Source organism: Centropristis striata, chromosome 16 (assembly GCF_030273125.1).
Source record: "Centropristis striata isolate RG_2023a ecotype Rhode Island chromosome 16, C.striata_1.0, whole genome shotgun sequence".
NCBI lineage: Eukaryota > Metazoa > Chordata > Actinopteri > Perciformes > Serranidae > Centropristis > Centropristis striata.
In genome coordinates this window covers 28,730,222-28,751,612 of record NC_081532.1, presented here as the reverse complement: position 1 = coordinate 28,751,612, position 21,391 = coordinate 28,730,222, and the positions used below count along the sequence as shown (strand labels likewise).

General features: G+C 36.9%; 3 protein-coding genes across 7 annotated transcripts; 1 reads left to right on the top strand and 2 right to left on the bottom strand.

Annotated features, from left to right (window-relative positions):
• Nucleotides 1-85: 85 nt before the first annotated feature.
• Nucleotides 86-7,218, bottom strand: rpusd2 (RNA pseudouridine synthase domain containing 2). The gene is made up of 3 exons (XM_059353367.1): nucleotides 6,571-7,218; nucleotides 3,956-4,252; nucleotides 86-2,924 (listed from the first exon to the last, which is right to left on the bottom strand). Exons 1-3 carry the CDS (start codon nucleotides 7,177-7,179, stop codon nucleotides 2,142-2,144), a joined length of 1,689 nt encoding a protein of 562 aa, XP_059209350.1. The 5' UTR covers nucleotides 7,180-7,218; the 3' UTR covers nucleotides 86-2,141.
• A 1,394-nt stretch (nucleotides 7,219-8,612) lies between these two features.
• On the bottom strand, nucleotides 8,613-15,638 carry pcmtl (l-isoaspartyl protein carboxyl methyltransferase, like). Of its 5 annotated transcripts, none has more exons than XM_059353708.1 (9): nucleotides 15,575-15,638; nucleotides 15,151-15,286; nucleotides 14,246-14,350; nucleotides 14,063-14,094; nucleotides 13,151-13,255; nucleotides 12,946-13,066; nucleotides 12,772-12,857; nucleotides 10,474-10,643; nucleotides 8,613-9,229 (listed from the first exon to the last, which is right to left on the bottom strand). In XM_059353708.1, the coding sequence occupies exons 2-9, from the start codon at nucleotides 15,266-15,268 to the stop codon at nucleotides 9,193-9,195; spliced, it is 774 nt and encodes a 257-aa protein (XP_059209691.1). In that variant the 5' UTR covers nucleotides 15,269-15,286; nucleotides 15,575-15,638; the 3' UTR covers nucleotides 8,613-9,192. The 5 variants fall into 5 exon arrangements, with proteins under 5 accessions (XP_059209691.1, XP_059209692.1, XP_059209694.1 ...); XM_059353709.1 differs by having other exon boundaries at nucleotides 15,151-15,318; nucleotides 15,575-15,605; XM_059353711.1 differs by lacking the exon at nucleotides 15,575-15,638 and adding an exon at nucleotides 15,470-15,548.
• An 87-nt stretch (nucleotides 15,639-15,725) lies between these two features.
• On the top strand, nucleotides 15,726-18,791 carry ccdc32 (coiled-coil domain containing 32). The gene is made up of 4 exons (XM_059353713.1): nucleotides 15,726-15,868; nucleotides 16,147-16,411; nucleotides 17,031-17,184; nucleotides 18,032-18,791. Exons 2-4 carry the CDS (start codon nucleotides 16,156-16,158, stop codon nucleotides 18,219-18,221), a joined length of 600 nt encoding a protein of 199 aa, XP_059209696.1. The 5' UTR covers nucleotides 15,726-15,868; nucleotides 16,147-16,155; the 3' UTR covers nucleotides 18,222-18,791.
• Nucleotides 18,792-21,391: the final 2,600 nt, after the last annotated feature.

The following is a 21,391-nucleotide window of genomic DNA, read 5'->3' as shown; positions in this document are numbered from 1 at the left end:
CCTTACCCTTTGAATCGAAGGAGGAGGTTCTAATTTCTATTTCCAAACCAGTAGTTGTACCACCACATGCCACTGCTTCAACAGCTAACACTTTGTACATAGACCTTGCTGCAGCACTGTTAAGAGAAAATCTAAGGAATAAAAAGACTATCTACACCCCATCCCACAGCTGAGACGTCACATCAGCTGTTTTTATGTGCAAATAACAGTATTCATGACATGAACAGCATGTGCCAAATGTCTTTCAAGGGGTTGTTTTTAGGTGCTGAAGCAACTGAAACTGTGTGTTTTGTGTAAGGGTGTGTCCTTTAAAAAAAGAATAATAAGAGATGTGTCTATGGTCCTTAATATTAATTACATAGGTGCAGTGATGGTGGATCAGCAGATCTCAACAAGAAGAGACTTGTGTCTAATGTGCCTATGAGCAGTTATTTTCAAGTTTTCTCTTTGTAAGAAGTGTTTGCTTTTGACATCTTGACTGTAATATCACAATTCTTCAATGAGCCTTCACTCAGCAGAAAATAACCTGCCTTAGAGAGAAATTAAATGAATAACAGGCTTTCTATGAATGGAAGAACATCAAGGGACAGTTTGGATTTTTTTTAAGTGGGGTTGTATGAGGTACTTATCCAGCAGATGGTGATCGGTACTGACAGGGAAGCCAAGCAGCAAAAGTTTTAGTCACCTAAAAAAATCTCAATATTAGTTTATGTGTACGCTATATTTAGAATATTTTCATTGCTATTCACAGCCTCTTGTTTATGCTCCCTTCAAAGTCACCAGACTCCTTTGAGAAAAACAGTTATTTTACATTGCAGAACACATGCGTTGCTGGTCTACTGTGTGGTTTTTGTTTTTAAAAGGTTAATTTGTACGACGGAGTATTAGGGCCACATTTAGATAAAAATATATATAATTAAGGGATTAAAGTTGTAAATATTTATTTAATTACCAGAATAAAGTAGAAAATAATTAATTACGAGAATGAAGTCGTACATAATTGATAGGCTGTTGCCCTCTGGATCCAAAATCTTAATTATCAGTCGGAATGATTCTTGAGACGCCACAAACCCTCTGAATGGCCCGCTGATGCCTCCACTGTTGGCCCTGCAGCCGACCACTTCCAGCCATTTCCTCTTACAAAAAAGCAGCGATTTCCTCCAAGTCCATCTGGTTCCTTCTGCTGAAAAGACGCAATTTCTTGCATATTCTTTTTAATGTCCTTATACTTATGATAATATGATCCTGATGTGCCAAAAGATTTAGTATCTCCTTGTTTGTGAAATCTATCTTAAAGTACATTTCTACAAAATGCTCCACGCCCCTTATTTAAACAACTCGCCTCCTCTAATTTATAAAATATTTTCGACTTTATTCTTGTAATTTAATACAATATTTACGACTTTAATCTCATAATTGCTATTATTTTTTTCCTAAATGTGGCCCTAATACTCAGTTGTAAGTTTGAATTCACCAAAGTCATGCAATACTAAACAATGGAAGCAACTCCTGTGTTCTGCAAGGTAAAACTACTGTTTTGTCAATGGAGTCTGGTGGCTGCGAGAGAACATACATAACTTCAGTTCCCCCCACATAAACTTAAAAGAGGCTGTCTGACAGCAAAGTAAAGCAGTAGAAATGTCTAAATATGTACACTTAAACTGATATAACATTTTTTGGGTTAGTTAAAATAGGTTTTGCTAGAGCTTGCTACTGGAGGAAATACACCGACTGTGGATAAGTACCTCACACAAACCCAGTTCAAAAAAATCTGAACTATTTGAAGGTCACCACCACTACTTACAGATGTCAATGTTGTTCATTTTTTCACAAAACTGAAATAAAACACTTATTTTCCTGCAGACTGGCTTTTAATTGATTTCAAGTCTCGGTTGGAGTCCTGGACAGATTACAGGCTTAAAAGGATGAAATTAAATTAAAAATGTTTTCATTACATTAAAAACAAAGTAAAATGAGAATGAATGCAAGGCCATATATATTTGTGTTTCTGGCGGAAACATCTGCTCAGGTTAATTTGTATATTCAACACAAAAAAAAAACAACCAAAAACTGCCGTAAAGAAAAAAACCTCTAAAAGGTTTAAAACCTGAAAACCAAAGTCATCAGCAGTCCGCATACGGTCAGCTCCAATCAGCCTCCACCCAGTCCTCTTTGGCCCAATCGGGTAAAGGTGTGGAATATTCAAAATCAGGTCCTTTGTATCGTAAAGCGTGGAGATACATGACGAGTTCCCTCTCTGTGGGATCTGGTCGATCCAGCTTACACTCACTGCACAGGTGGTCTCTGGTCTTTGGAGCAGCGTCGACAAGTGTTGCTTCAGTTTGACTTCCATTTGATTCGTTGGGTTGAGGTTTGAGTGAATTATTGTTACTGTTTGGATCCGTTGGATCTGTTTGACTCACCTCATCCACCGTCTCACTGCTTGAGCTACAACCTGTCTGACTTTTGTTGGGATCAGATGCAGCGACTCCCTCAGAGGTCTTGTTCTTCTCTTCAGTCCCGACCCCATCATCCTGAATATCCAGCATGTGAAGACTTTCCTGAGAGCGATGTTCCTCTACCAGAGCCTGCACCAGCTCCTCGTCACTCTTCCCCACCTGGCCCCCCTTCCCCCTGTGAGGGCCCCAGGCTGAGGACCCATAGATGGGATCATTGAGGATGGGGAAGCCCAGGTACTGGAGGTGCACCCTGATCTGGTGTGTGCGGCCCGTCAGGGGCAGACAGCGGACCACGCTGGTTTTTCCGTTGAAGCTGAGCCTCTGGAAGACGGTCCTGCACTCCTTCCCCTTAGGGTGGACTCTGCAGAGGCCGATTTTAAAGGAAACCACCAGGATGGGCTCCTCGCAGACCAGCTCACCCTCTGGAAAGTCCCCCTCTACTCTGCACACGTACTCCTTCTCAAGCTGGTAGAAAGCACAAACGTAAAAGACATTTTTGAGAATCTTTGGACAACTGCACTTCAATTAATCACATTTTATTTTTAATCATGATGATTGATTTCCAGCCAATTATGAAAACAAGATAATTGAGAAAAAACAATTAATTTGCCACAATCGGTTTCACAATGATGCTCTTATATCCTCTTGTGTTATAAATCCAGCACATCCCTTCATTTACTGAGTTACTAACTCATCTGTTGATTGTAGTTCACAAAATTATTGAATATATATTTCGGGGATTTTAGAAGGTTGTGGCAATGCACTACAAAGAATTAAAAATTACCAAAGTGCACCCTTCTATATATTATTTATTTACATGTGTATATAAAATAGATTAAAGATTATTTATCTATTTCTTTTTTATTACAAATTTATTTCATGACAACCCAAACTGTTAAAAAACAGTTTTTTTTAAATTAATTACAGTGCTTGATGTTTTCAACATCAGTGAGCAACTGTGTTAAATAATTGTTATTTCAATATGAACCAAAAATAATCACTATGGTGTTTGCCATAATCTAGCAGCCCTATCTTTGATGCATTACAGTACAACAGAAGCAGTGGTGTAATACTGTTTATCTAAGTACATTTACTCAAGTGCTGTACTGAAGTACAATTTCGAGGTACTTGTACTTTACTTGAGTATTTCCACATAAAAGTATATTAATTGTTAAAATGAGCCCTACATTTACAGCAGTAAAATGCTGCTTACATAAATACACCAGCACAAATAATCTAATAATATATTTAGAATATATAAAACAATCTGAGTGGGTCCATTCTGCATGACGAGTACTTTTGCTTTTGATACTTTAAGTACATTTTGATGCTGATACTTTTATACTTTCACATTGTGGTATTAGTACTTTTACTGAAGTAAAGGATCTGAATACTTCTTCCACCACTGGTGAGAAGCTGAAGAAACTAAATCACCAGAGAAATCTTACCGCTTTTGTATTTGGTAAAAAGTTAAATCCAGCTGGTCCTGAACGTACCTGTCTGTCTCTCACCAACTTGTCCAGCTTCTTGGACGTCTCCAGTGTCCTGGCGAACAGCAGCACTCCGGAGGTGAGTCTGTCCAGTCGGTGGACCGTGTGGAGCTTAGAGATGCCCCGCTCTTTCCCCAGGATGAAAATCACCGTGTTGCAGCGGAAACGCCCGCAGGGGTGGACCGGGATGGAGGCGGGCTTGTCCACCACGAGCACCTCGCCGTCATCCGCCAGAACCTTCAGGGGCGTGTCGACCACGGGGGGCTCGTGGCGATGCACTGTGTTCTTCATGAGGTCGTTGTTCTGTGGATAATCAGACGGGAGAATTTAACCATGTTTCCACAAAATTAAACTCATCAGCTACTGGACCACCTGGATCCAAAGAGCTTTCAGCGTCAGATGACGGTCTCTCTAACACTTTTTCAATCCATCAGACTGCAGCATTAGGATCTGGTTTAGGTAAATGTTTAAGCGGTGTAGCACCCTATAATGCAGGGATGGGCAACTTAAATGCTGGAGGGGGCCACGATTTTTTCATCGACACCACCACAGGGCCACATATAGGACCGTGCACTTAACCAGATATGATGAAACTGCAATTTTAAATATGTTTACAGTGCAGTAACTTAACATATTTCATGCTCAAATGCATGTTTAACAGTATAAATAGGAATACAAAAGGTTTGTAGCAAATAAAAAATAACCACTTCCTGTGATTTTTTTTCAGTGCAAGAACAGCAGACCAACATTAATTGCAAGAAGTAATTTTGTGCATTTTTACACTGCACTTTTAAGATTTCATGCTCAAATGCATGTAGGGCCACTTCAAGTGAGGGTGCGGATCTTATGCGGCCCCCAGGCCTCCAGTTGCCCATCCCTGCTATAATGTAATAATTTCCTGATAATGTAATAATGCCTGAAAATGTATTAAAATATCCTGAGTGATAGAATTTCAGCTCAGATGAGCTTCTGAGCAGCATTAGAGACCCCAGGTAACTCTTCCCTAAACGTTCCTCTTCACAGATTGGCAACAAATCACCACCTAATGAAAACAACCACAAACCAACAAAACAACTTCCTGAAATTGTAATAAGTTCCAATAATTATGTAATAAGGTATTACATTATCGGTAAAAATGTTATTACAATATCAGTCATTTTATTACATTATTGGTCAAGTTATTACATTATTGGGTTTTATTTAATTTTTTGATCGAGTTAAGTGCAAATTTAATTACATTTTCAGGCGTTATTGCATTATTAGGAAATTCTTACGTTATAGGGTGCTACAAGCGGAGAAACGCTGTCTCTACTTTTGTCGTGTGAGAAAAGTATTCTGGTATTACAAGAAAAGTTAGAGATGCATTTATAGGCTTAGGCTGCAGCGGCAACTGGTTTATCATTAAACACCACAGTATAATAATTTACACATACTTCCATTAAACATTGTTATAAGTCATTATAATACATTTTATTTTAAAGTGGTTCTGTTCTCATTACTTTAAAATAATATTTAAGTCCCAAAACAATATTGTAAAACTTTGGCACACTAAAAGTTCAGTGTGTTTCCTTTAGATGTCATATTAACTAATAAGAATATTAACAGTGTAATACTGTACCATGAATCTGTGATATTTTCTGAGATGGTTACTGTATTATAAAGGGAAGATCATATGTATTTATGATCTTTACTTGAACAAATTTGTATGACATTTATTTGATTTATTTAATATTTAGTTTAGCACTAGACTAATTTGTTGACAAATGTAATATTTAGGCAGTTGACATATAATTGAAATGTCCTTTCAGTCTGTGTGACATGTGGGCCTATTCCTAGATTACACTTCAATGTAGCCTTTGTAAATCACTGGGGCAGTTGTTACTTAATTAATGATCTAGTGATCTTAAGTTAAAAATCAAAGAACGTCCTAAATGAGAAAACTAAGACTGTGATTGGAGCCCTGTGATTGGCCACTGCCCTTGTGAAGAAGCCCTTGGCCCCTGCTGTGGCCCCTGTGTCAAATTAATAATAAAATGATCAATTTATAACAATAAACGACGGAACAATTTTTACCAATTTTTTGTTCAAACAATATCTCATTGTACACAAAAGTAACCAAGAATGTGTACATTGTTTAATAGTTTAATTGTGCAATAAAAACTAAATATAAAGATTATTCTCACTGTAGCCCAATTAATTGTGCCCAAAAAATGAGAAATGTCATTGTCGTACAAAAATAACTGTTAATGTTGGTAAGTCTCATTGCTCCAATCAATGTAGTTCTTCCAAATATGAGACATTTAGCTAAAACAAAGGTTTTGAATGCTTAAATATCATTTTTGACGATTTTCAATGTGCCCCTCTGATTAAACACTGGCCCCTTCTTGGCCCCCACAGTAAAATTGGTCTAGAACCGCCACTGCCCTCAGGAATAAATAAAGTAATTTTGATTTTATTCGAGTGATATCTATGCGTCTGTATCTTGAGCTACTGTGACAACTAAATTTCCCCACTGCTGAAAGTCTTATATTATCTTATCTTGAGTTTTGCTGAATAAAGCCATGACTGCATAGTGATGACAGGACACCTCAGACACTAAATGAGTATTAGTGGGTACTGACCCTGAGCACCAGAGACAGGTCCTCCACAGGGGTCTCGTTCAGCCGGATGCGACCCTCCTTAGCGGCCCTCTGGTAATACTCTATGGACTCCGATCTGAACTCACTCTTGAACACCTCCAGGAGGGTTTTCCCAATCCACCGACCTTTGCAGTACGTTTTGAAGTCAAAGTAGTACGGGTGCACTTTGCGGAGGCCGCCTTCAAAGTAGTAAGAGGCCTCGTCGAAGTTCTCCTGGCTGAAGCCGTCCCTCTTCTGCGGCGGAGGGATATATCTCTCTCCCGGACGTTGCTTCTTCCCTCCCGCTCCTCTCCGCCTCTTACCTCGGCCGCTTGTCTCGGGTTCGTCGCTTTTTCTTTTCCCACTTTCTGTCACCTGTTTGGTTGCGTTTTCTTCCCCTGGCACCGGGTTGTTCACCTCCATAGTGGCGCTGCTCTGTTGACACCGTGCAGAACGAAAAGGAGGATTCAGAGGAGAAATAACGCGACAAAACCAAATAAACCGACTCTGTGTTTTATTAATTACACGCCTGTTAACTCCCGTTTCACTCAAAGAGAAGAAAGACAGCACAATACATTTTCTCAAGCCTCCAACCAGCAAACTCACGTGCATTTCTTTCTAGTTAGAGGTCCTGTAACTACAAGCGCACAGTGGTGACGTTGATATGTAGTCCAATCAGTCAGATCTGTAGTTCAAACCGTCAAACTTCGACGTTTCGTCTTCTTCTTTTATTCTTAGCGAGAAATCACCTCCTCAATGAGGCATCATCGCCACCAACTGTTCATAATGCGTATTTAGTTTAATAGAGCTCCATGTGGTGGCTAAGAGGGACAAAAAATGACATAAGTAGAAATAAATAAATAAAAAACTGAATAAATGTATAAATAAATACCCTCTCTCTCCGTGTCAATAAAAAAGCCTTAAAAATGGCCAAAAAATACCTAAAAGTATTAAAGCATAAATAAATAAATACATAAATAGCTAAATAATGTATTACATGTAAATATATAAAATGTACGTGTAACTTTTGCATTTATTTATATATTTTTTCCTACATTTATTCACTTTTTAAAATGTATATTTTTTGTCCCTCATAGGCAACAACTCTCAGGCTGAATACTTTTTAGTTTAATAACTTAATATTTAATATATTAAACATTTTTACACTGAACTGTAACTTTTATTGTTGTATTTTATGTATGTATTATTCTTATTATTTTACCTTGTTTTTTTGTGATGCCTTGTTATTGAAATGTGCTTTATAAATAAACCTGCTTTGACTTGCCTTAGAAGTTCTGAAATATATTTATACCACATACCTTTCTCATCCTCTAGTAGTACACCATGTGAGTATTACAGTGATCCTGTGCAAATTCTATATGTATATATATATATATAATTATAATTATATTTTATTTTATTCCTATTTTGGTCGTTTTTATTATGTTTAATTTCTATTTATCACCTTTTCATTTGCTTTTTTGTTTCATGTGCGGCTCTAACAAGTGAATATCCACCGATATTATGTCATATTTCCAGGGTAATATAAACTAATGAGGTTGAAGTCAAAATCCTAATTTGTTCCAGGTTTTGAAGAGTTTGTCTTTAATGTTGGAAGTGAGGCCTTGGGCTAATTCTCTGGAAAAAATAATATAAAAAATGTTGATCAACAATTAAATTAAAGGTAAGGCAATAAAAAGCACAATATAATAAACTATCTCCATGCACCATTCCAGTCACGAAATTTCAAATTATTATAATTTGTTTCAGATTAAAGCGTACTTTTTGTTTTGGAAAACTGATAACTGTGATGTTTTATTTACCCAGTATTTTTGGTTATTTATAAATACGTGTCACGGCATTTAAGTCATTGAAAAAATAATGAGGATGTTTCCTCAGCAGCCAATGACACATTTTTTATTACCTGTAGAACATTATTAAATTTCCTGTCCTAAAATATTAATACCCCTCCCTTGTCCTTCCTGTAGTTCTGTCTGACGCATTGATGCATTGATTATCAGTAGAACAATGAAAACAATAAAGCATCTATTTCGCAGGTTTTTATTAATAAATCTTAAGTGTACACATAATTAAACAGTTGAATTGCTTCAAAAAAATTAAGTGCCTCAGTTGATTGTTTTTTTGGCACAATGCCCCCTGTGCTCTACAGTAAGAAATGTCAAACAGAACTTATGCTAAACATACAGTATATGAAGCCAGAAGGAAGAAGTTCCTACCACAAAAAATAGATTATTTTGCTTTTCTTGATGTGTTACTGCATTCATAGCCGAAGCATTCTTATAAAATTACACCGACATTTAACACTCATCTGAAGCATCCAGAAGAACACATACAGAACGTCCTTAAGCTGCAAATGCATACTTGACTTGCCCATAAATAATATTATGAATCATTTAGGTCTGAGTCACCTTTTCTTGTCCTGACTCAGAGGATTCTGGGAGTTAAGGTCAGCAGTTCAGTGGCGCTCGGTCTCTCTGTTTTATCGCTCCTGGAAGACAATCTGGTCGGGCAAACAGAGCGAGATCCTCCTCGTGCGTTGCTAGGTGACAACCCAGCGGGGCAGGTGGCTGTTAAGACTGGAGCTCAGTGAAACCAAGAGGAGCACTACGGGGCCCCGGAGACGCAGCACCAACGCCACCTCCTGCGGGGGCAACCACACTGCAGTCAGAGCTCACCTCTGGAGAGAGAAGGGAGGACAGCATGGAGATCATAAGGGACAGAGACAGAGACAGGACAGAGACAGGACAGATGTCTCATGACTCATGGAGAAGGACATAAGTGGTGTTCCTTCTAGGGATGGGAATAATAATCGATGATTGATTGATGGTTGTTAAGAATTTGGTTGATCACATGGAATTTTTAATCGATCTGTGTATTTTTTAATTTTAACTTTTATCTCTGACTGTGTATCAGTATCATTCAACTGAAACACGCCGATCGTTCAGTTCTACGGCCGTACGTCAATAAGCCAATGAGCTGAGAATTAAGTTGGATAAAGCTACAGTTTGCAAACTGAAAGTTGCAATAACAATTATAAAACACACAAAAATACAAGAGTATCTTACTGTATCAAACCTTGCTAGCATGAATTACTAGGTTTCATTTGATCGACAACTTATTGAAGCACAAGACACATTTAAATATGAAGATTTTTATTTTCAAAAAAGGAAAAATATATTAAATTGGAACCATTCATTATGTTCCTAAAACATCATTATTTATTGACCAAGTTTATGATAAAAAAAAAATAAAAGAAAGCTACAATCAGATGGTTGGCAAAAATTAGCAATCATAAAAGATTGGAATAAGGATCAATAATTGCTACCATATATTTTCCTATTTTTCTGTTCTGGCTGTCATGGAGCTAATAATAGTTTAAATATGGAAATGGCTGAAATATACATTCAAGATATGTATGCCTTTTTATGTTTGTCTTTTTCTTTATGGGGGCGATTTAGGGATGCAGGTTTCTTATCTTCTTATCCTTAGTACCCTTGTTTACTGTCTTGTATGTAAATGTGTTTAAAAAAAAAAATAAAATATGAAAATTACTGTGAAAACTAACCTCATGCCTCTTCAGGGGCTAAAACATAAAACATTGAAAACCTTGATGTTATTTTTACAGTTTAATTTCACTTGATTTAGTTTTAAGATTGACAGGATCAAGTCCTTTGTCCTTTCAAAATAAAAGCGTTCGTTATCAAAACAGGCTTTTGCATAGTATGTATATATATCTTTTATTTTGCCCACGTATGCATGCAGCGATTTATTGATTGTTAACATTATAGATAATCTAGTTGGCAGGTTTCTTCCAAACGCCCATCCCTAGTTCCTTCATTGTCTTGGTTTAAAGATGGTAGATTTGTGAGTGTGTTAGTGCAGTACCCAGGCCACTGACGCCTCTTGTCAGTCAGCGGGACGTAGACCACTCCCATCAACGCTTTCTTGAGAAAGGTCCCGTCGCTCTGCCGGTCGTACTGTTCGAGCACCTGACTGCCTCCGTCAGGGCCGACAGGGAGAACCAGGCGCCCCCCGGGCTTCAGCTGCTCCAAGAGCTTCAACACAGAGAGGGCAGAACACGAGTTCAATTCAAGAGACACATTCAGGGTGGACAGTTATCTATTCTGCAAATAAAGTTTCCTCACAGCTTAAAGATTTCTTTTAAAAATGTAAGCTGCAGCTGTAGATGTACAGCGGTGGAATGTAACTAAGCACATTTTCTACACAAGTACTGTACTTAAGTACAATTTTGAGGTACTTGTACTTTACTTGAGTATTTCCATTTGATGTAACTTTATACTTCTACTTCACTACATTTTGAGGGAAATATTGTACTTTTTACTTTTCAGGTCTAGATTTAACATGAAAAATATGATTAATTTAAAGCCATTACACATTATCTTTGATTTAACAACAAAAGACTATATTACGTAGTTAGAAATAACGGTACCTTAATAACAGTAAAAATGTAGCTTACATAAATGCATCAATAATAGTAATAATCTAATAATATATTTGGAATATATAAAACAATCTGAGTGGGTCCATTCTGCATAATGAGTACTTTTATTTTTGATACTTTAACACATACATGCATTTTGATGCTGATACTTTTGTATTTTTATAGTTTTGAATGCAGGACTTTTACTTCAAGTGGAGTAATTCTGCAATGTGATATTAGTACTTTTACTTAAGTAAGAGATCTGAATACTTTTTCCACGACTGCTGCAAAGTCATTTTAACCTCAACTGTCTGGTTTGTGGATTTTGGATGAATAATTTGGCATGTATGTGCTGTAGGAATATACTGGTGCAGATGATAACCATGATATTTAAGGAAATACTGATATCATGTTCATAATACACATAACAATATTGTGTAAAAGAAAATTCAGCCACATAATTTCTGTGTCTTCTTTTTGTACAGTTTTGTACATTTATGGTTCCAGACTCTCTGTCCACTCTCTCCACACTTATATGTTGAGTGCAAAATAAACAAAACCAAGCTTTTTGCCTCCAAAGATTCTTTAGATATCACAATAATATCATTAATGTGAATTATTTTGGCCATGATAATTGTGCAGCAACAACCTGATATCCCTGGTCGGATTAATCGCAAAAATGTGATGATGTTGATTAATTGAAGGATACGCATTATAAATTCATAGATAAATAAAGTAGTGCATATAAATGTTATGCTCATGTTATTTGTAACATGATATAAGGTTGTAACAGTTAGTTGTTGTCCATGTAAAATAAATAAGATTAGCTAAAAAAGTTATTTATCAACATTAACCCTGATAAAGCAAAATGTTAGTGTTTTTAGGGAACGTCCTGGTGCAACACCAACAAGTCTGGGACAAAATCACATCTTAAAGCTTCATACAAATACTGACAGCAGATATCAACATGTAGTTTAAATGCACCAGGAAGCAAGGTTATAATAGTTTTTTGATTTTTCATTAGTTTTAGTTTTAATTTCGTTGTGAATTTTGTTTTCAAATTCAGTTAGTTTTAGTTAGTTTTTAGAGTGAGTTTGCTAGTTTTAGTTTAGTTTTTAGTTTTTGAAAATGCTTAGTTTTAGTTTAGTTTTTATTAGTTTTAATTTTTTTTGTAATGGGGTATGTGCCTTCATTTCCTTTGGTTTATCCATCTCAGCCCCAATAAGGTTATCAACTCTTACAGTTCAGGGTGTTTTGTATTTTGGTTGGAGTGTAGACATCCCAGTCTCAGTAAACATATTTACCATGTGTTCCTGCATGTTGAAATAGAAAAACTGAATTATGTATGAAAAAAGTTGACAAAGACGAAAACTAAGGACATTTTCACTATAATTTTAGTTAGTTTTAGTTAGTTTTGTAACCACACAATACAGTTTCAGTTAGTTATCGTTTTTTTTAAAAACTCTTGTTTTTATTTTTATTTCAGTTAACGAAAATGTTTTTTCAATTTTAGTTTTCGTTATTTTGTTAGTTTTCGTTAACTATAATAACCTTGCCAGGAAGTAAACTACACATCTTTTATTGGAGCATCGTGACTTAAAGCTCATAGTAAAAAGTCGAAAGTAGCAAGAAAAACTTCCCAACTTGAGAAATGGGACTGCTGAGGAGCACATGAATGCAGCATAAGTGCATTACTTCTATTATTCTATTTTCACAAGAGTAAAAATCAAATGTGTACATACAGCCTTAGGAATCATAGCTGCAGCTGCACCAACATGGATGGCATCATAGGGCGCTCCCTCTGGGTGGCCGAGCCTTCCGTCTCCCACTGGACACATGGAGAACTTTTATAGACTTTTGTAGATGTGAACCATGAAAATGTGAAGGCTGCATGACCTGGACGTCTCCTGACTCACCTACAAGTTTGATGCGTCCAGAGGTGAGCAGCTCTGGGTCGTCAGCTTGCACATTTTTTATTGACATTTGAACCAGTTCATCGATGTGCTCAATGCCAACCACTTTACCATTCGGCCCGGTCTACAAACAACAGAAAACACTCACTCGTGTGCGATATTTCTATGCTAACTTGTAGGAAACATGCGGCGTTTTTACAGAACTTACCATCCTTGCAAAGCAAGCTGTTAGATATCCACTTCCTGAGCCCACATCCAGCGCCGAGGCTCCTTCAGTTAGTTTGTCACTCAATAGCTCCAAAGCATGAGCGTGCTGTCAAACCACCATAGAAAAACACACAGTGGATCACGTGCATGTACAGTAGTGGATTACAGTTCATCTTCAGTGTGGTTAGTTTTTTTTTTAGAGGTGTAAATCCCCAGAGGCCCCAGGATACAATTTTATCCCGATACTTGAACCACAATACGAAATATTGCGATTTTAAGCATTTTGCAATATGGTGGGTATCGCAATACAATATATTGTGATTTAGCTGCTTAACTGCATTTTGCGTCCAAAAAAATTAAATTCAATCAAGAATTGTTTTGTCAAATCAGAGAAAATTCTCAGTCTATTCATCTCACTTCAGTCTTTTTATTTCTCCACAATGAGAGTCAAACCCACAGACTGACCAACAAAGTATTCAGTCAAACTGAACTCAACTGATATCAAACATGTATGGACGACAACAACTGCAGCATTTTATCAAACTTTCAGAAACTTTAAGCTTCACTGATCTGTATAGCTTTGATACGGCTGTGTACGGAGTCACATTTCTGGTTCTAGTGTCTTTAGCATGTAGCTAAAACCCTCGTAACTTTTCAGTGTTATCTCGACAACTTCCCGACACGATATGGCGCACATATACCCTCATGCCTATATATCTTCTAGTTTCATATGATACCAGTATCTCCAGTATAATTCTAAAAGTGAGCCAGCTATGTCCTCCTGGGGAAAAAAACGGCGAAAATACTGACACTGAATATCGATACTTGGCGGCCATGACGATATAATATTGCCATTCAAAATATTGCGATACTATGCTGTATCGATTTTTCCCACACCTCTAGTTTTACTCACCATGTGTGGTGCACTGATGGTCGCCCTGTAGCCTGTGACAACAGAGTCATAACACACAGTCACTACGCACGTCTGTGCTCATGAAACCATTAGTCTACAACACAATGCACTCACACAAATACATGTGATCCTATTGACAGTAAATTACGTGTATGTGTCTTTAAAAGTGACTGAAATAATCACCTATGGACTGAGGAGAGTCTGCGTAAGGATAGTCTGTAGAATAAAGTCCTCTGTCTGTAGCCAGCATGGCATCAAACACTCTGTCGCTGCGGATCACTCCGTGATCTGGAGGAGCAGAGAGGAGGCAATGACACTGAGATGGTCTGGGAAATGTGAAATGTGAGCAGAATGAACTCTGTGAAATTGAAGTCTGCTTTCTGATTGATTTGTTTTTTTCTTTACCTTTTAATGTGAAGGGAAATTATTATTATTATGATTAATAATAATAATGTTTGTCGATTATTTGCTCTTTTGTTTTTTGCATTTGTTGTGATTTTTTTCTTATTGAGGTGAGATTTTTTTTTTCTATGAGCCTTTAGGTCTTTTAAAAAAAATTTCACCTGCACAATTTGCTTTTTCATTTTCCTGTTGCGTTTGTGGTATTTTTTCATAATTAAAAAACAATAATAAATAGTGTGCTATAAAAAGAGCATATTACTATTATTATTATTATTATTATTAATAATAATAAATAGCAATAACGATAATAATAATAAATATATAATATTAATACCAATATTAATATTATTATAATACTATTAATATTATTATAATAATACCTATCTATTATTTGAAGCATTTTCCCTTTACAATTTTCTCATGTTTTCATTTTTTACTACTAATTTAAATGCAAGGTTTTTCATTTCACTTTGACAGTGTAGCATTTTGTTGTTGTTGAGAAAACACTATATAATTATTGTTAATAAATAATATCAAATATATATTATAATAACAGTGTGTAACTTATTTAATTTAATTTTAATTCCTGGTCAAATTTCAATATTTTTTTATATAAAATATGTTGACATTGTGGACCTTGAGGTTTTGACCTAAGACCCTGTACTGTGAACGCTGGCGCCCTTTACCCCTCAGCCTGCTGATGAGCTCAGCATGAGTCCTGCCGCTGGACATCCACGCCATGGTCCGGGACAGCAGCACACCCATCGGGATCGCCGCGACTACCAGGCGCAACGCTGCTCGCATCTCCTACACTGGATCTCCCTGCAGTGACATGATGATCAGCGCTAACAAACCTGAGCACACGACACACACGTTAACTGTAACATGCATTAATAGTATTCAGCTGAATGTTACAGAGCAAAGCATTCACATACTAAAGTCAACCTGACAGTTAGCTTATCAAGCTGCATAGTTAACCGCAATGGCAGGTTAACGTCAAATTACCGTCACAGAATACCACTGAACAGTTTCCAGTGCTAATACAAGTTCTTCAAATAGTCAATAGTGAAGAAAACAATAACTGAACAGAGGTCAGCAGCGCTTGTTTACCTTCAGCCGTCTCTTCCAGCTGAGAGACAAACTTCCTGACTCCCTCCTGAGCGAAACAGCGCCCGGCCAATAAGATGCTGCTCTCTCTCCGTTACCAAAAAGAGCCAATCAAATCTCAGAACAGTTTGATAGGCGGTTGCAACGGCCAATCATATGACACTAAATAAGGAAGTGGGCAGGCGCTTGTTAAAGATTGTGGATCATGGACACAGAGAGCTAGCAGGGCTAATCTTTAATCTTTAAAATTAATACATTACAGGAAATAATGGTTCTTCTGTTGAAGTTTCCACGCAGGTAAGACATATTTGTGATGTGTTATGATGACATACCGTTTGAAGAACATGCGAAATGCACGACAATAGTCAACACAGTAGGTTAGACACCAGTTTAGCTAGTAACTATGTCAAAGCTCTGATTTTGGTTGGTCAGTTTTGAGAAAATCCGCGCTGTTTGCCACTCTTTTTTAAATCTAATCGCACAAAAATGACTTATTTTATGTTGCTGAAATAACCAGGCTATTAACAACACTGTGCTATTGCTAACTAGAGCTGTCTTCCGTCCTTTCCCCCCAGTACACCAGAATGATCGACGACTTTGAGAGCCAGCAGGTCCGGTCCAGCGGGGAGCTGTGGACCCAAATCTGCTCCAGTCTGCCGGAGGCGCAGGCTGAAGCTGAAGCTGAAGCTGCCCCGGAGATCAACACGGAGTTCAAAGACTCATTCCATCCAGTGGCACAAGGAGTGCAAGTCAATGGTCATTCAAATGGGACAAGTACCAGTTCCTCTAGCGCCAAATGGGAACCAATGGAGGACTCTGAGATCTACATAGCCAGTTTAGGTATAAACCTCCCTCCTGCCTCTTTCATGTTAAAGACATCTGACATTTTATAGACTAAATCATCAATGAATTTGTTGATATCTACAGGTGCATATCAATAAATTGGGATATAATTGAAAAGTCAATTTCCAGTAGTTCAAGTCAAATAGCCCCAACCAAGTATTGAGTCATATAGATAGACGTACTTTTCAGAGGCCAACATTTCCATATTAAACATACTTAAAATGTAAAATTGGTCTTTTGTAATATTTAAATGTTTTGAGACGCTGAATTTTAGGTCTTCATTAAATGTAAGCCATAATCAGAATAAATTCAATAAATTAAGACATGAAATGTTTCATTCTGTGTGTAATGGACCTATAAAATTTGTTATTTCTACTTTTTGAATGAAGCAGAATTGTAGAAATATTGCACCTCCTGCAATTTGGATATTGGAAACACTCCATATTCCTGTTTCTATAAAATTGCAACTGTTCGGCGCTAGCATGGCTGATTGCAAAATAAAAAACATCTGTATACTGAGAGACAAAGAAGCTAAAATTTGTTTAGTCAGTGACCGGAATTAGTTGCCCTTGACCCTCAAATTAATTTAGATTTTTTCATCTACATTTTGGTGCAGAGAACCGCCTGAAGAAATTAAAGGGCCAGTCAAGTGATGTGACCTCCAGGGACATGCTGCGCTCCTTGTCTCAAGCTAAGAAAGAATGCTGGGATCGATTTCTGCACGACGCTCAGACCTCAGAGCTCTTCCAAGGCGGTGACATGGATGAGAGGTATGTTGGGAGGGATGGATCACACTGTTAGACACACATACTTCTGCCAGGACACAAACATTAGTAAGAGTTATCCTGTCAGAGGAGTGCTTGTGCTCTGAGTGTACTTTGTCTGTCAAGAACTGCCCCATTTAAACCATTTAAAGTAATACTGCATCATAGTGACATTTTAACATACAGTTGTCATGGTCTCTCTGGTTCGTAGATTGGAAGCGTAAACACGCACTGGAGATAAAGTCAGGTCTCAATACTGGCCTTTATTTTAATTAAACAACTAAAATTATGCAGATCTGGTCTCAGAATAACATAATTCTCACAGGAATTCAGTTAGTGAGCCATGAACACTATAAAAGTTTACATTTAATTCTTCTTGGGCTAGGCCTGACCCGTACAAAAAATGGACGTACCGACACAGACTTCTATTGGCCAGTTACTGATTACAACAGCTGTTCACGATGTTTGTTATACACAATGTGTAAGTGTGTGTTGTTCTTACAGGCGTGTATTTGAGTTACCAAGAATAAACATGACAGCTGAGAACCCAAACTGTGCCCTCCTAAATCTATGGGAAAAGATTATAAAATCACTAGCAAAATGAAAAGTTACATATACTCTCTACAGCATTATAATTATCCAAATATAACACATTGTATCTTTGACTGTTGCAGGAATAATTTCAGCTGTGGTTATATTTTCTGTAGCATGCTCCAAATTGACTAAAGTTTGTTTAATTTGCAGAATTGTTTCACATTTTGTGCTGCCAAGAAAATAAATCTCCCAGAACTTGAAAAAGGGGCCACCCTTCATCTTAATACCCTTTGACTTTTTGTGTACCTCTCTTCCCTAGTGCTCTTGAACACTTCAAGAGGTGGTTGATTCCTGAGAAGGTCGCCATCAGCGCAGAGGAGCTGGAATATCTCCTGAGGCCGTCTCAGACAAACGAATCTGCCGAACCAAACCAAACGCAGAATGAAGAGGACACGGAGGGAGAGAGACACAACCCCGAGGAAGATGACGCTCACAGCCCGGAGAAATGAGCGTGTTAAAATAGTAACTCTGAAAGATGAACTAATACGCCGTGCAGTCAGTGTGGACGATGCTCATTTTGAGCCGGGTTGTGTTATAGCAGTGTTTCGGCCAAAGCTTTTGTTAACAGCAGTGAAAGAAGCAATTACAGCCTGTCATCATCCTCTGTATCCCCAGCAACTGAGTGTTAAGTACTTATTCAGCCCCTGTTATTCACCCACATCTCCACATTAACATATATAAGGAATAACTTGAAATTAGACTTGTTTTTCCTGACGCACAAGAATTAGCATCTAGTCTTTGTAGTGACTCCTATTATATTTGTTACAAGAACGGCTCTCTACTTTGAATACATATGCAGAACTTAATGAAGGACCAATGCAGTACCACGTTGTTAATGAGACTAATAATGACATCTTCCTAATGACATTCTCTGTTTTGAAATATTGTGTCGTTAAGAGTAGGAACACTGATATATTCCTGGAAATATTGTAACATATTGTGCAACGTCTTTATTTTTGCCATGTTGATTTTACAAATGAAGTTTTACCCATGTTTCAATAAAAACAAGCAGAACTGAATTTGTTCATTTGTCTGCACAAAAGGTTAAGCAGCGGTACGGTTATATTTAGATGATAGCTAAAGTACAATTTAAATTATTATAATCTTATTCTTGGAAACATTCATGTGTGTGAATGTTTTCATGTATTTCTATCTTTGTGAGGACCAATTTGAAAGTTTTTGGGAGTGAAGACTTATTTGCAATGTGAAGATACATAAAGCTCTATTAATGATGAAAGTTATTTTTAAGGACTTCATTTTAATGATGGAGGATGTATATTAGATAAAGGGCCCTTTATAAGAGCAAGCCACAGGGTAGACAGTGTAAAGTGTAGGAGGAGATTTCTATGGAGTCTCAGGAGTGCCATTTAAGAATAAAATAAATGAACTATAAAAAGGAATGTATAAAAGAATGAATAAATAATGAGGTCATATATAAGGTGTATATAAGTAAATTTATACATGTGGAAATATAAAGATAAATTGTAAATTATTTTATATTTTATTTTGTTCATTTGTTGATTTATTTCACTTTTTTTTCTCATCACATATGTTTTATTTAGCTTTTTGTAAAAAAAATTCTATACTGCGATTTCTTTTTTATTCCTCTCCTTGCACCATAGTTTCTCCCCTGTGGTCTGCCTGTCTGACTGCACTCTTTATATGGCAGCAAAGAACTACATTTTATTGATCCACAAAGTGTTATAGAGTATGTGGGGTTTTAACCAGGCAGGTATGCTAATAACTAACCTAAATCCTAAAAAGTTGGGGTACCATGAAAAATTTAATAAAAACAGAATGCAATGATTTGCAAATCCTTTTCATTGAACATTCAATTGAATACAGTACAAGATATAATATATGTCATGGTCAAATTTGGAAACTTCCAGACTTTTGATGTATTCTGTTTTTAGTTTTGTTTTACACAATGTCCCAAACTTTTTGGAATCAGGGTTGAAGTTGCATTATGGGAAAACTTGGCCCATAGGTACTGAATGGTGGCCTCTGCAACAAAGACTTTTTAATATTCCTTAAAATCTGTTGATCCAGCAATTTATGGATTATGCACACATTGAAGGTCTGGAATTTAAGTCAAAAACAAATTAAAGGAGCTGCAACCCTGTCACGGGCTACACCTATAGCAGGGAATATTGAGTTTTTACCATCTATGTATGATAGGGCTTATAAAAGATGGGCAGATACTGGTTTGATAACAATAAATCAACTCCTGGATGGACAGGTATTCAAATCTTTTTCACAACTTAGAGACAAATTTGACTTACCTTCAAGTGATCTATATAGATACCTACAAATTAGACATTATGTCACAAAAAACACAGACTGGGAAAATATACAAAAGGAACCTACAAATATAGAAAGTTACTTCATCCATTTGTTTGAACGCTGTTCTTTAACAAAAAAACGAATATCCCATATGTACAAAAAAATAATGCTGGATATGTCAGACAATACACTACACATCAAGCAACAATGGGAACTAGAGCTGAATACACTAATAGATGATGACTCTTGGGAAAACATATGTTCCAGATGCCATAAGGGGGTTGGAAGCCAACTATACAAAGAATTTGACTTGAAGGTCAAAATTAGGTTCTTCAGGACACCACTAACAACCTTTGTTTCCAAGAACAATGCCAGCAACAAATGTTGGAGGAAGTGTGGCATGGTTGGCGACCATACTCATATATTTTGGGACTGCCCAAAAGTACAAACATTTTGGAAAAATGTCAAAGAAGAACTGGAAAAAAATTTGGCAGTAGAACTTCCAATGGACTCTTTGTTATTTTTATTAGATGTGTTTCCTGACCACCTGTTTACCACAGAACAATGTTATATATTACACATTTTGTTGATGATTGCAAGAAAAATTATTACTATAAACTGGATGAAGAAAGACCCCCCCCCCCATGATCACTCAGTTTTACTACAGAAAGTAAAACATGTCTACGTGATGAATATATGACTGCTCAATTACAGCTAAAAGTACAGCTTTTTATGAGAAGGTGGGCCCCAGTTACAGACTATATTGCTTAAGACTCTTATATGCTAATCTATTATTATCTAAATTATCCCTTTTTATTTTTATTTTTATTTTATTTATTTATTTATTTATTTTGGAATACAGAACCAGATAAAATATGTGTAATACCCTTTACAGTGCCAATTGTGTGACAGATGAGACCCAATCTCAAGATGTTTTAATTTGTTTTCCTTTGTGATGTTAATTGTCTGTAAATGTGCATAAAGGCAATAAAGTAAAAAAAAAAAAAAAAAATCTGTTGATCCCAAGACCCCAATCTTTAGGGAAGCCTACCATCAAAGCATCGATGTACCTTTCATTATGTCCAGTTGTTTCCAAACCGAGCAGCTGCTGGAGCTCACTGAGAGGAATCACTTCTGGGAACAAATGAGGTTTGCAATAAATTAAGAAAAGCCATTTAATATTAAATGAACTCCAATATGAGAACTATGGAAGCCGAGAACGGCCATGGATTTTGTATTGTAAAGTTAGTTGTCAAGTCAGATCTGTGTGTGAGTCTGTGTGTGTGTGTGTCCGCGCCACGCAGACACACACACCGCAATGAAGTCAATGTGACAG